Consider the following 15,870-nt stretch of genomic DNA (forward strand, 5'->3'; position numbering starts at 1 on the left):
CATTTCAAAAACAAACTTTTGTGCTGTAGGAGTAGCTGTGTCATTAGCAGTCAAGTAGGTGTCAACATTAGGATAAAATGGGAACTGCTATGAGGGAAATGTTGGGCAGGCTATCGATTGTGTCCTAATCTGATTAAATGATGAGTAAATAACCCTTTAAAAGAAAAAATAGAAAAGGAAAATGGTACTTATTCTGCCAACTGTGCAGACTGTATTTTTCCAGCTCTCATTGGGAAGAAAGAAGGGCAGAGTTTTTGTTGCCGCTTGTGAACTGAGTGGCAATCAGAAAATATTTTTAAAACTATAACACCTTGCAGGTAGAGGCAATCATTTAACCTGTTCAGTTAATAAAAGGTATTAAATATTGAATAACAGCTTGCCCGGCTACTACACTGACTGCATAATAGCATAAACAAAACATAAGCAAAGACAAACTACAGCTGCTATGGAGACAGCTGCGGAGGTGAGTTAAAAAGATTCAAATAGTACAGAGAGGATCTGGCAGCTAGTAGTGACCCAATTATGGTTTATCAGAGTACGCTATTGCTCTCTATGTGGTGAAAAATAAGCAGATATTCACACGTGAACAAACTCGACACTTGATAACTTTTATGCACTTAATTTATCGGACTATCAAACTATCTACCAAATGATCAACTCCTAAACCATTAATATAGTAGTTTTAATTAAACCTGAAACTTTGCATTTCAATCAAACCGTGGCAGTCTGATTTAAAATGCACTGTGCTGGTGTACAGAGACAAAATTATTAGTAACCAACAATATGAATTAGGCTATATTTACCTGCAACGCCCAACAGAACATAGCGCGATGGGATCTCCCACAACTGCAACCAAGGACTGGGCTCTGGTGATGGCTGTATTCAACAGCTTGTAGTTGGACAGGAAACCATAGTCAAGGTCCTCTGTTGAATCCTCAACCAGTTGCTCTTTGCGCTTGATGGCCGTTTGCTTGTGCTTGCAGGTATGCCGTGTACGCACCGTGCTAAGGAACAGCACCCGAAACTGTTTACCTGCAAACATTTTTTTTAAAATAAAACATTTTTAAGCCCTCTAAAAAAAAAAAAAAAAAGCAAAAAAAAAAGCAAAAAAAAAAGCGCTAAACTCAGAAATCTTAAAAACAGATCTTTGGAAAATTCTCAAAAGATTTATTTAAAAAGATGTGGTTAGCAAGACATAACAGTATGACAACAGAAAATATTACAAACAAAAAGTAACACATTTGAAATCAAAATAATTATTAGAAGAAGATTTTAGGAACTTGCTATTCTCCATTTCAATTAAATTTTTCTTTCACTACCAAAAAAACAACAACAACAACAACAACAAAACACAGAAAAGGTGAAAAAAGGAAAAACTTTATAGTTTACAAGACCTTACCGAGGACAACCAACTATCAACAATCAACTAAAGTTGTGGCCAAATAAATTTCTCCAGTAGCTTATGTGACATTTATTATATTACTGGAACCTGAATGAATGGTAATTACCTTATTAATAAACATTTATTTATTAAGAAGTATACCTGTATTGCCTGTTGAAAGAAACTATTGAAAAACATTACGTAAATCTGTTAAATTCAACTACTAACCACTAACTAGAGTTTTTTTTTTTCCCGTGTCCATGTGTTTCATGTATGATTAATGAGGGAGCTAATGACCTGTAGAGAGCAGCTGAATGTGATACAAATGAAAGCTGCGTGAGACTGACACAGAAAAGAGACTTGGGGAAAAAAAGACTTATTGTACAAATCATATTATGAATTCTTCTTGATTTCATAATATGAGACACAATATGAATACATTCGAGCTACACCCAAGATTGAAGGCATTTGTTTATTTTGTCTCCTTCATTTTAAGCAACATCTCATAGAGAAAAATAGGAGACAACCTTCACAGAATTAAGCATTTTGGGATTTATGCTCTGAACTTGTTTATATTGTTTGTCTTTTCGAATGCCTTACCATAGATATCTTTAATTATGATGATGTTTTAACACTTGCTAACATAGAATACTACCAAAGCCATCCTAAAATATCAGCTCATTAATTTAAGATATTTTCTTTTTACTCATAGAGATGTATCACCTTAACACATGAGACACAAAGCACAGGATGTGCTAGTAAATATTTGTTCCTCACCTTGGACATTGAGCACTCTTTCCACGCTGACCTCAGGCATTCTCTTCTTCCGTAGCTCAGCACGAATGCGAAACACCTGGTCAGCATATGGTGACACCACCCCAATGCTGCCTTCATCCAGCTTCCCCCAGGCCACTGGCCACTTTTTGCGCAACTCCTCCACCCGTTCCACGATCTCAAATACCTTTGGAGAGAGAATCAAGACATTTGGATTTAGGGTCTTCTTTAAACAACTTAAATAAAAATGTATTCCACTTACAAAATAAACATACATAACTGTTATAACATAACTGTAAAAACTAAACAGAAGCTTGCAAAACAATTAATATTCATTTAAAAATACAATTTTAACATGAAGCATCAGTCCTGACAAATAAATAAATAATAAAAAGTAAAATGTTAAATAACTGGACTGAGCTATATTCTCCAACAGCATTTGTTCAGTTAGTTCAATATGAAATCAATACAAAATTTTTTTTTCCTAGGTATGCCACATATCTCTGCTGACTGTTCATCTAAAAGATTTACCTTCACGGCTGATCTTTTCTACAACCACTCTAAGGTGATGCTACCTGACAATACTGATCTGTACTCATGCCTAATGAAATGCTTAAAAATCTCCTTTTTAAAGGTAGCCCAACTACCATGGCTGAGGTGTGCCTTCTTGGTAAAACTATGATTCAGTTATATACAATCCAAACTTTAATTTTAAGGAAATGAGACTCCAAAGCAACAGAAAAGAAACCAAACATTCACGATAAAACCATAACTGTGACAGTTTGCTGTGTCTGCAGCATTTTGAAGACCCCATGAAATGTGTATTTAAAAATTTTGTTTAAAAAAAATAAAAAATAAACTATTGGATAGATAATGCCACATCTTTAAGTTTAAAAATTCCTATAACTGGCAAACTTTGATGGTAATAATTTTTCAGTTACAATTTTAGAATTAAGAATTCTGTTATTAAAGTTGAAGTGGTTGCTTTTTCAATTTTCACTGAGCTTAGCCCTAAAGGTAGAGGCTTTGAACAGACTCTTGCACAACAGACATAAGACGTATGAGCGTGTTTTACTCAATGCATACTATTTCACCATGGGTGAAAGAAGGATCATTGCTTTAATTGCTTGGAGCATGACAATAAAGGCTTAGGGTCCACTGAAAACCTAAATAAGAACCCATCCAAAATTCGGACTCAGTAATTTGTGCTTCATGTGTTTTAATGTAGGTCTAAGTTGGTATCACATTTGAGTTTATGGGTTTCATCTTTAATCAGGAATAAAAGGCAATGTGCACAACAAATTGCAATGATTTGCCAAGGCAAAGACTGGTAACAACTTTAATTTCTATGTAATTCAAATACAGAATGTTGAGTGTATAGGTCCACATCTAACAATCATGCATAATTATGTCTCTGTAAAAATCAGACACTAGGTTAAAGTGCGTTTTTTATTGCTAAAGACTACTCAACTTTTAGTTATTTTTGTATTGTATTATATTACTCTAACCAGCTAATGTGTGAAGTTGGCAACTATACTGGTAAGAAACCATTTCTTGATCTTTTATTTTAACTAATTTTAATCTCTGAATCTTATTAGTTTTTACAAAGCATCCTTTTTTTGTAAACATGCTTTTGCACAAAGCTCAGTTACGGCACTCAGAGTTTAAATAGGTGGAGTTCAGGGGCCATAGTGAGTAGCAGTTTATATGTTTTAGAAGTGCTCAGAGGCCAATACACAGTGAGTATAATTATAAACATAAAACACAGGAAACTGGTTTAAATATGCTTTGGGTTGCATTTAGCACCAGTCCAGAGGGGGTCATTATGCCACTTATTTAAACACCTTGAATTATTTAAACTGAACCACATTATTTCCATAAGATGTTTATAAGACCAAAAATATTTCTTGAAGGCTTTATATGTACATGTGCCCCGGCCATACCTCAGCATTGTTGTAGTAGGCAGTGCTATTCTTCTCCTGGACATCTTCTCCTCTTGCTGTGAAGAAGGTCAGAGGGTAGAAGTCCTTATGGGAGGGCTGCTTCCCACTTGCCATTAGCTTCCCATCATAGAACAATTCTGACGTGTAGCTTTACGAAGGGAAGAAGAAAAGGAAAAATAAAAAAGTGACATGAATTTGGAGGACAAGTGCTTGATCTTGGTAATTTTTTTAAAACTTTTCATATATATGTTCACAAAAACTGATATTAACGTGAACCACATGTCCCGCATATATGATTCACGCATTCCTTGAAATTAAGCTTTACTATAAGGATGGGTACTTGTTCACAAAGCTCACTTTTGTCATGATCGTCAAAATGTGTTTGGATCAAAATGGAGCAATATTGAAACTCTACTGTGCCCAATGACAATACAAACTTGCCTTGTGTACAGAGTATGCATGTTCATGGGTACAATGTGTATACAACCAGTACTAGTGACAACTTAAAGTATAAAAATTAAACAAACATTTTGATGAGAGGTGATCCTTTAAGCTTCAAAGATGTACAATGAAGACAACTTTGTACTTGCTCTCTAATTGTCTGCCACTAGTATTAATTTCTAAAGTGAACCAGGGAGCATGAAGTTGGCATGAGGCTGTTTGTGATTTTATAGCAGCAACAGAGTTAAGCCCAATAGAGAAGATGCCACTGCAGTGGAAACCCAAGCTCTCTATGATCAAAGAAGGATCACTGGCAGGCAAACCATGGTTAAACCAAGATTAAATTTATGTAAATGTGATCATCTACACATGTAGCTGTTTATGAGGTCCAATTTGAACAGTGAAGGAAAGCCATAATGGATGAAGACTGCTAGACCAAAGATCTGTAACTGAAAAAGGGTGGTAAAATGGACCAGGCCCAGAACATGGGAACATGTAACTATGCTGCCCAAAATTGAGTCTCAAAAAGTGCAGGTGCAGTCCCTGACAGTAGTTATGACTGTGTTGTAGAGCAGAAACTGACCAGTAGATCAGCTAACATAAATCTTAAGTTAAACTATTTTGGGATAATAAACAAGTACAACAAGAAGAAGTAAAGAGCTAAGTGGTCTGAATCCCAGATACACATACGTGGGCACAAGTTGGTCCTAGAAGTCTTTCTACTGAATCGCTTTCAGACAAATGACGCTACCCCACCATGCACCTGTGGAGTGATGTGACTGTGTATAGACACAGCCAAAGGGCATGGCTTAGACAGTTATTTCTTTTTTCCTTTAAGCTATAATATCATGGATATCATGCTGTATTATGCTTAATAAGATGAATGAGGCACTATTCTGGCAACATACAACACTAAGCAGCAGACTTACCAATGGTAACAAATGGTAGCAGAGCAGGTTTATTTTGCTGTAATGATGTCAGGCAGCAAGCCAAAAATAAATAAATAACTGTGTACCTGTGTTGAGATGGGGGGTAGCAGTTCATTTTTAAGGTGTTACAGTATCACAACAGCAAGAAAAGATTGCAAGAATTTTGGTTATGGGGTTCCAGAAATTAGTTATTTTTCCATTTTGATGGCAGCCAAGAGAGTAATTAAAGTTGCAAAGGACAAATCCTTTTTACTGCAAGATGGAGCCACAGCAGGAGGACATAGCAATGGAGACAGATCACCAGCATGGCTGTGGAGAGCTTAACACTGAGCCAGCTAGCAGGTGAGTTGGTTCCCTGAGCAGCAACACAGCTAACTGTCTAGTTATCCTACCTGCTGTCTAACATAGTCCCTTTGGATTGAGGAACAAACTTTTCGACTGGCCAAAGCCTTAATGTCTCAGTAATTAGCAAAAATCACCAGGTCAGTTTAACTGAGAAATTGCAGCACAAGTCAGCTTGTGTCTGACATATATCCACTCAGTAAAGCTTAGGACCCCATCCCTCTCAACCTCTTCAGACAGTACTCCAGACAAGGCAGCAAGGGAAAGCAGGCACTTACTTGATGATAGCTTCATGGGAGCGGTAGTTCTCACAAAGGAGAATACGACAGGGGAATTCAGGGGGGTAGTGCTCATACAGTCGATCCAGCAGGGACACGTGCAGGTTGCGCTCCCGTGCAAACTCGCTGTACACAAATGGACTGAGCTGGAAATTAAAGGAGAGGACAAAAAGATAAAAAAAAAGATGTAGTAGTAGTGAAGGAACGCTATGTTAGTTTTAAAATTACACCCAAGATATTTCACGTTTCCCCTTCATTATTTTTCCTCTTTAATAAAGTCCACCAAAGCTTTTCCATGTTGACCAAATATCTAAATAAATCATTTGTTATTGGCAAGTGACATTTTACTGCTGACAGTCAGTAAAATTGTATACAGTGTTTGACTGTAATGTAAAATAATGATGATGATAACTTTCTGTAGTGATCTATACAGGACAGGAAAGTCGACAGAAGAAAGCTGAGAGTGACTGGGAAAGAAACATATGGATGCATTGGTGGACACTGCGCCTTAATACTGTTTTTCTTTCCTCCAAGAAATAGAGAGATCAAGTAATTTAAGCACAACTCATGCTGCATCTTCATCCACTTCACTACCGGTAATCCTGTGCACCGTCTTAAAACCAGCAGACGAGGAAATTAGGTTTTAATTCCTTGTGTTGGCTTAGAAAGCTTGACTGACATGAGTTTATATTTTGTTGTTTGTGGTTGAAGTGGTCTCTAAAACCGCAGAGCCACAGTAGCTGCTGCCTGTTCCTTTGTTTTCTGAAGTAGGTCAGATAAGAACCTAATAATAAGCAAAGTGCAAAATGGTATTACTATTCCTTGATGTCCCAACTACCATCTGTAGTTTGTTCCATCTCCTTAAGTGTTTTGACTTTGGGCTAAAGAAAAACCTCTTCAAGCATTTGAGACCCCAAGACACTATAATGTAGTTGTTGTTATTATATAGCAATTCACAAAGCAGTATAGATACAGTTAGTCTTTAAAAAGGGCCACTTTTGAGGCTTCTACAAGCTCAAGTTCTATCTGACATTACGTTACTGTCTTTGTTTACCTGCATGTGGTCTCCGGCCAGCACGATGCGGGTTGTCTTACTAGCTAGAGCAAAAGGCATGATGGTTTCACACTCCATGGCCTGGGCCGCTTCATCCAATAGGATATGAGTGAACAAACCTATCAAAACAGACAAGACACAAATATCTATTCACCAGTACATATATTACAATTTCACTGCTTCAAAATTGCTCTTTATTCCCACTTTTATTACGATATACTTTTCTAATAAGAGCATAAAGGTGAAGAACTTGCAGCATTGACCTTTCTCGTTGAGTGGAAAAGTGGACACACATCAAGTCAGCAAAAAGTCCTAAAGCAAAACTGAGCAACTGTAGCTTTTCCTTCGTTTATCATGTCTGTGAAGCAGCTAATTTTGATATGCTAATTAATCAAATAAATAGTTTATAGTTTTCACACTGTCAACAGTTCTAGGCTAATGTTGATCTTAAATAAAATGTTTATCTTTAGTTTTCTGTTGTTTGTAATGTTGACTCCATTAATTATTAATTTAAAAAAATCTTACATCAATAAAATGGTGCAAATTTGTCATACAGAAACAACAAACATTCATGCTCTACGACCAAACAGTTTTGTTTTTTTTAAATCTCTCTCACACACTCTTCATTGGTGTCCTTTATATTTTTTTTTCTCCCATTGTTTTAGCCAGTCTTACAACTTAAAGGCAGGGTTCTGTGCACATACAAATGACTGAACTTGTAGTCTAACCCTGCCTTAAAAAGCTCTAACAGAGGTCGGCAGAATGAGGGGAGGGGGGATAAAACAGCATGGCAAATGAGTGCTAGAACAAGGAGCAAGGAAGAGAGGCTGAAAAACAGCCAGCAAACATCCTCTAAAGCTACACTATTTCCACAGAAAAGGACATGCAGATATGAAATTTGACAGTTGGAAATAAAAAATAAACTGACAAAAAAGTAAACAAACAACAACAAAGAAAAAGGGCCTGGCAAGAAAAGAGGTGGAGCAGTTTAATTTGAAGCAACATTCAATCCTTAGTATCAGCCTTTGAAAATGCAAAAAGCCTGCAAAATATGTTTTGCAGGCTTTTCTCCCCCTAACTACAAAGCCTGAAACCAGTGTTATCGCCTTTAACGCTGTATGCACTTCACTGAAGCATAGGCTGGCACTGTTCCCTGCAGTGATCCTGATAAAATGGTAAACATTTTGATACAACAGTCCATGCACTGCACACAGAATATGAATAAGTAGGTTTATACAAAGTATAACTGAGAAATGGCCCATCAGAATTATAAAGTCTATATCTTGTAATGTAAAAGAGTTATTTTCAGTTAATAAGGGAAAAAATGCTTGTTGCAGAGGTCACAAATATTCTAAATAACTACATGTAACTGTGCGTTAAACAATACACATAAACAGTCTCTGGCTTGGCTTTTCAATAATTACATTTTAATTTAAAATATGAATTTGGATGCATCATAGCAAAGTTTCAGTGTTTCACTATGCAGAGAGCAAAGAAATGTTAGTGAAAACAACTTTAGAAAGTGTTGTTAAATTTTCATTTTTCCTTGAAATTTTCCTCTTATTTGCTATAAACTGACCGTGTGAGTCCTACAACATCATGTGTACATGCACTTAGAGTTTATTAAGCAGTGGAGGGAAATTTAATTATCATAGCGTGCTGATTACCATAACAGGTGAAATTAAAAGCATGGGTAAGACAAAAAACATTGGCTGTTTGTCCAATTATAAAACCAAAAAAGGGACAAAAAGGTGTTAAGATGAATAATTTCCTTATTATACACTCAATATTTTGCTATGCAAAGAGCAAACATATTAGAATAATAAATATAAAGTTATGTGTTAAAAGCATGTCAATCCACGTGGACACACAATAGCCTTATAATACTCAAAAATGAGAACATTTTCTCAGGCAGAAAAGTAGAGATTAGTTGCGGTGTGAGAGGGAAGAAAAGATCGTCTTTATGAGCATCAGATGGTCAGAAGCACAAATGAATTTATATGGTGCTTACCACTGCACTTTGGAAATGCCTCAGAGAAATTATTCACAAATTCATTTGTTGCCACCATTCGTCTCTGGGCTAATAATTGAAGTTTTTGAATTTGCACAAAACAGTAGTAAGGGAAAGGAGGAGAGTAGGGTAATAAGGAGAGGTGAAAGAGATCAGAAGCACAGTACTGCAGAAATGATTTGGTAGAGAGATTACTCTTCAATAATAAATGACAATTTCTTCTACTCACACGCCCAGTCTCGCACATTCTCCCTTTTAGTCTTTTTTGGCTCTTTTCACACTGTAAAAGTGATTTGAAAAGTGTGCAAGTGTGAAAGGGTCTTGGAGTACGTAACTAAACTTACAACACAAGCTTTGTAACGAAACTCTGAAAGCTGTGTGGAACTCTCCCATCAGAAGGACAGTTTCTGATCATCTACTTGAATGTGTTGTGGCATGGTGTGATCTCAAGGAAGGGGAAACAGCATTTCTTGACATCCATGAACCGTAGACTTCAGTCAGTCATTGACTGCAAAGGCTTTTGCAACCAATTACTCAAATGCCCCCTATATTTAAAATTATGCTAGATTGTCCATCGTTTTTTGCATCTGAAACTTGAGGAATGTGTATAATTGCTGAATAGTTAATGCAATGGTTAATGCAATACTTTTGTTAAATGTCTGCCCTTCAAGCACATCAGTGGTTGAAGGGCTTTCCTTTCACAGAAGGAAAGTTGCAAGAAAAAGAAATACAAATCCAACTTCACAGTTAGTTATGGGCCTAACTGTATATAGAACTTTGCACAGTAGAGAATAGTAATGCATCCAGGCAAAAACATGCTGTGAGGGCTGCACAAATTAGTAGAAGCAAAGAATGTCTGTTTTTGCTGGGAATGGGATTTTTGCATATCATAATAACAAGAATTTATTAAGATATATAAAGGCATGCTAAACAATACATGCACAATGTCTACATGCCAGATCCCATATCTAGACCATGAAAAAAAGAGCAAAGTCATCAAGTCAAACATAAAAGCCTAAACATCATCTTTTGGGGGACCTGTGTTTTGGGTGCAAGATTTGTTATCGCTACTTAGAAGACTTGCTGGCTCCCAAGTGTCTCGTTTCCTGGAGATTTTCATCACCATCAACCAACAGGAGAACAGGACAGATGAAACGTGGGGAGGAGGGCTAATGATGTAAAGTACATTAGAAACAGGCAGATGGTGTTTCCAAGCAACCGACAAAGCCCCCTCCGCTGACACATTAGTGTCGGTTATTAGCCTGCACTGACAAATTGGTTTGTTTTCCATGTCTTTTACATAACTTAAACGAGTTCCAACCCTCTATAAATGGTGGGCCCCTGCCAGCAACGGTTGTCAGAGTCAGTGGGGATGACCAAAGAACAGGAAATGAGAGTGACTGTGTTCTGTTTGCATACATTTACAAGCCTTTAAAAATTTGTGCACACACATGCTCACGTGCTGTAAGACATTTTAGAACATACTAGAAAACCCATTTATTAAATTGCTGAAATTATGGTTTAACCATTCTGGGAATTTGGAGCAATTTTTTGTTGTTGTTGTTTTTCTACTGTTTCTCAGCCTCAATTATTTAATCAGCAATGCAAAAAACAAGAACAATCCTGAGTTAACCCATCTCACACACAAACGACACTTCAGCATCCATTCAGCGTGTATGCCTGATATATAATGTGCCAGCTACTCTGGCTGGCAAGTTTAATGGTATGCCAAATAAAAGCTGCTGAGAACAATGGCTGCCTGCATCAACCAATAGGTCAGCGTGACTTAATGGTTTTGTTTTGTTTTCATACGACTTACCAGGCTCCAAGTCAAGCTGGCAGAGGTACTGGGAGGTGCTGAGGGTGACCACCACCACGCGGTGCCTGAGGATGTCCTCCCTTGTGGGCATCTGGAAAGTGACCTGTGTGCTGGAGATGAGACAGTACTGCTGGACCACTGGGTGGACCGTCTTCACCCAGCGGTTCCTGAAGTATACCCTGGAGTGAGCAAAGAAAGCAGAAAGATCAAGAGTTACAACCATAAAAAGCAAATACTCAAGTCTCAGTGTGAATGAAACATTGTTAATGTTCATTTAATTTTATATGTTTTGCCTCACTTAAAAGCAGATAGACTGGAAATGCTTGTAAAAATGCATGACTGCACATGATATCTGATGTGCACCTCAGACTGAGCGCAATCTTATCCACACAGAAGGCCGCCAAGAGCAGACCCTTTGGACATACTTTTTGCAGTGGTGCACTTTCAACTCTGCCCCTAAATATTCAAATAACTTCTGTATTGACTGAGTTCACTCAAAGCAGACAAGTGGACCCGAGAGGAGTAGGCGCCAATGATTATGGTGGATTTACACTGGAAGCTCTAGAAATCAGACCGACTGCTCATGTGAAACAAGTCATTTGATTGCCCATATGGTCTCCAGGCTTGTGTGTGAAAACACAAACACACAGCTGTCACATTAACCCCAGCCTGGCCAAGGAACACATTGATTCCCTGTCCTTGGTGACTTCTGGCACTGCTGAAATGTGATTAGAAGTCAATGATGCAGTATAAGGAAGCTGTCAGTATCTTCGAGTGTATATCTGTTGCCTTAAGGAGTAGTTCGAAAAGCCGGAATGTTCATGAGGTCAAATCCCTCAAGTCAACAAATGTCTGCTTGTTACCACTGCAGGGCAGAAAAAACAAAACAACCCACGTACATGGATGTATAACTCTGACTCTATGTGCCCAATAACATTCATCTAGTTAAAGTCTAGTTGAGTTTTAGATTGATGCTATCCAGCTAGAATGGTCTTCGCTGACATATAGGGCAAAATCTGAGCAAAAGGTAGAAATACCAGACATTTTAGAAACAATTATCACTTCTTTAAAAAAACAAAAAACAAACAAAAAAACCACCCAACCCAAAGTATGTAAACTACAGAGATGTGTAATACATTACTAAAACTGTTTTTATTTATTTACTAAGAAGACGGACACCTGAACCTGACAGGTTTTTCTCAGCATCTACAAACACTAGCTTATGTGGTATTATTTTACAACATAAAATTGCAAAGAGACTTCAAACACTTTAAAATCCAATATATAATGCTCCCCCCGGGGCACTACAGCACATTTTATCTACTGTACATACTACATGCTACGAAACAAAACGAGAAGCTTGTTTTGCCCCTCAGCCATCTCTTGTTCCGTAGGCGAGTACGTTTCTTTACCTGAGAGGTCTGGCATGCTGATTGCCTGCTTCAAAATAAGGATGAAGGTAGTCCTTAATGTAAAGGTCAGCCGCACTGTTGGAGTGGGTGCAGATCAGGACCCTGTAGAGACAAAAGACAAACAACTGTAGGCATGAATCATCATACGCAGTTGCTGAAACACTGTATCGGTATCTGCCAAAACCAGCAGCAAGAATAAATCATCACCAGGGTACAGTGGCACATAAACTACCTTAAGAAATGGTTTCACTTCATAAGTTTTTAAATAAAAAGTTTATAATGAAGTTGCATGGGTTTTTTTATTTTTATAACAAAACAGTGGTTGTGAATCCTATCAGTTCATTTTGATTAATAGCACTTGGCTTGACTGGACTGATCGATATACATTTCCCAAAAACATAGTATAACATTATTTTTGTATATCTATACCTTATCTATAATATTTCATGATTACACTGCATTCACTAATGCTATACAAATACAGAAATATAAGGAATAAAGAAAAGGGATTTATTTAATCTCTATACCATGCCGGTTTTCAGTAGAAACTTTAAAAAGTAAACTGATATTAGTATCCGGGACAGCAAACCCAGAGCTGTTCACCCTGACAGCAGTAACAACTCCTGTTCACAATTACACTTTTAAACATTCATGTAGCATCACAGCTAAAGATGTACATAGAAAGCTTCCAATATTAAATACAGTAATTCACATCTTGAGCACACTTGACCAGGGTCTATATACGGTCTTGTTAACGATATTAAAAGTATGGTGAGCCAGAAGCACTAATCCGGGGGCTCACCGCCCCTTGTCATGGCTTTTAAAATATCTATAATTCATCTTAACCATAGAATATTAAATGTATTCAGAGTGAATTGCGGAATGAATATTACATTGCTACACATTTTCCAAGGCTGTTTTCTCCCTTACATTACACATACACATCCTGGTCTTCCTTATTAAAAACCAAAATGGTAACTTTTGTTAGGGGACACTGTCCAAGATATTACATTCATTTTTCATAAAGACCAGGGAACCATTTATGTGCTTGTGCTACATTGGTTTGCTTCTAACACGGGAAATTGCAAAATTTCCTGTGGGTATCTACACAGTGAGGGAGCTTACTAATGATGAAAAATGCCAATGGAAGAAAATCATACACTGTTTTGTTGTTATACAACACTGTGTGGGCCACTGAAGTGACATAGCTTGATTGATCACATTATAGTTGGCACGGACTTCCATTCTGGCCCTGAAAATGTGTTGCAATCAGACTAACCATGTGCATTAACCACACATTGACACAAATTCATCCAAATGACCAGCAGAGTTTGCCTTCAAGTGATATGGCCTAGACAATACAAACCATAGACAACTACACAGCACAACACAGGCTCCAACATACGCACAGACACACACCACAGCTTGACACTTTATAGCACTGTGATTTCTCAACTTTAAAAAGGTCAAACCCAAGGCAGTGACTGCCACTGAAACGAAAATGGAGGCCACTGCACAGCCCAGCCCCAGGATACATCTGTCATTTCTTTTGACTGAGCTCCCCTACTATTTAATGCATTTATAAGTGATATTAACTTGATTCACATCCACATTTCCCTTTTAAATTTCCCTACAAATACCCCATTGACACTTTATGATACATAGCAGGGAGTATCAGTAATCTGCAAAAGCGATTGCTTGTGAGATCAAGGTTGCTGATTATATTTCTATGATGGTGATTGAAACCATTTATTTGTAATATTTCAGTAATGTTTATCAAGTTTGTCTTTTATCCAGTGATGAAGCAGAAGAAACTTACTCAATGACAAATGTAAAACAAAGATTAAACGTAAGATGTAGGGAAAAAAAGATCTCATATTTCATTGTTAAAACATCATTTAGTTTGCAATTTTGTAAATTACACCAGTGCCTGCTTTTATAAATTGCTCTGCTGTACCAAACACAAAAAAGATATTTTATTCATTTGTATATTCATTTAGCTGTGCCTTTAATTATGCACCATTCGTCTTAGGTTAATTTTACTCACAGATGTGATAGTATTTCTATAATTTCACAGTGAAAGTGGAGTAAAAATACAGTCCTGCTGTGTTATTCAAATTATAGCCTGCTTATCTGAGCTTTAAGTATTACAAAACTTGACTTTATATGTAAAATGCAGTACTTGGGCTTTTTACAGTTTACTACTCAATCATCAGGCGGTTACTGCTGGTATGGCAACCAATGTAATACCTTATGTTATTAGTCATGAATTATTTAGTTAATGTAAGTCAAATGTTATTGAAAACTAGCGACTATCTACTTGGCACTTCACAACTACAGGTTGAAACAAAAAAAGTGCTCCATCTATCATTGTAAACATTACATTTAGAAGACTTCATAAACATTCATTCGCAAATACAAAAGAAGCTGATATTATATCAGGGATCTGGGGTGGGCAGAATCCTATCTGTTAAAAATGATTCAATGTATCTTGAAAAATCAACATGCAAACAAACAGAGAAGAAGATCAAACGATCACAAACCACAAACAGAAAAGAAGATAAAATGATCACAAACCTGCTGTGGTCTTGGCGGAGGATGTGCTTTACAGCCTGTGCCAGGGTGAAGGTCTTGCCGGTACCATAGGGCCCAATGATAAGAATGGGGGGCAAAGGGATAGAGATGGGTGTGGTGATGGCCAGGATGGCCTCTTTCTGTTTGGCATTCAGACGAGGATCCAACTGCTCATCCCACTGCCTGAGGGCGGAAAGAGGATGGAGGCATTTTTTGATGACCAAATCAACTGTTATTATAAACATTTCAAACTCAAGCATTCAAGTAAAATACTGCACTATAAACAAAGATTACTTTTGAATATAAAAAGGCAGTATGCCCGTGTAATTATTTTGTCTATGTCCCACTAAAAATAATATAAAAAGATGACATATAGAATGAAACAATCTTGTTGTTATGGAAATAACTCTATAAATATGAGTGGCTCGTAAGGGGGGGGGGGAATGGAAGATAAGGGGCAGGGGCAGATGACAAAGGGGGTAAGAAATGTGGATTTTAATGTTTTCAGTGCCACTGCTACAGCTGTGTAAAAACAAAAAATGAAACACCAAGCCATATAGCCTGCCTTTACAAACATTTGGGAAAGTATGGGTCCTTCCAAAGAGCACAATGAATTTTTAGTGTGGTATTGTAATTGGATACCAGAACCTTCATGATATTTTCATGGACAAGCAGCTGCATTCAAGTCTTACATCACCAAGAACAATACCAAGCACCGAAAAGTGTAAAGCACTCCGTCGCAACTTCAGCTAGCAGTCTGCCGGACAAGTCTGGGACTGTTATCTCCACATCACCTTCACCAAACTATAAAGCTTGGCACAGAGGGGATAATCCTATGTGGTTATTTATTTTTTTTATTTTTATTTTTTGGGGGGGGGGGGGCTGGGCCCATCAGTTCCAGTGAAGGGAATT

General features: G+C 37.4%; 1 protein-coding gene across 1 annotated transcript in view; it reads right to left on the reverse strand.

Moving 5' to 3' along the window:
- The window catches only part of helz (helicase with zinc finger), a 54,679-nt gene that overhangs the window by 14,084 nt on the left and 24,725 nt on the right, over positions 1-15,870 (reverse strand). Inside the window, exons 16-23 of the mRNA XM_063476574.1 lie at positions 14,962-15,141; positions 12,385-12,486; positions 10,973-11,151; positions 7,143-7,261; positions 6,089-6,234; positions 4,099-4,246; positions 2,159-2,342; positions 804-1,032 (exon numbers count right to left, since the gene is read on the reverse strand). Coding sequence (XP_063332644.1) covers positions 804-1,032; positions 2,159-2,342; positions 4,099-4,246; positions 6,089-6,234; positions 7,143-7,261; positions 10,973-11,151; positions 12,385-12,486; positions 14,962-15,141 — 1,287 coding nt within the window. The remainder of the gene's footprint in view (positions 1-803; positions 1,033-2,158; positions 2,343-4,098; positions 4,247-6,088; positions 6,235-7,142; positions 7,262-10,972; positions 11,152-12,384; positions 12,487-14,961; positions 15,142-15,870) is intronic.

This window comes from Pelmatolapia mariae, linkage group LG6, assembly GCF_036321145.2.
Source record: "Pelmatolapia mariae isolate MD_Pm_ZW linkage group LG6, Pm_UMD_F_2, whole genome shotgun sequence".
NCBI classification, from domain to species: Eukaryota; Metazoa; Chordata; class Actinopteri; order Cichliformes; family Cichlidae; genus Pelmatolapia; species Pelmatolapia mariae.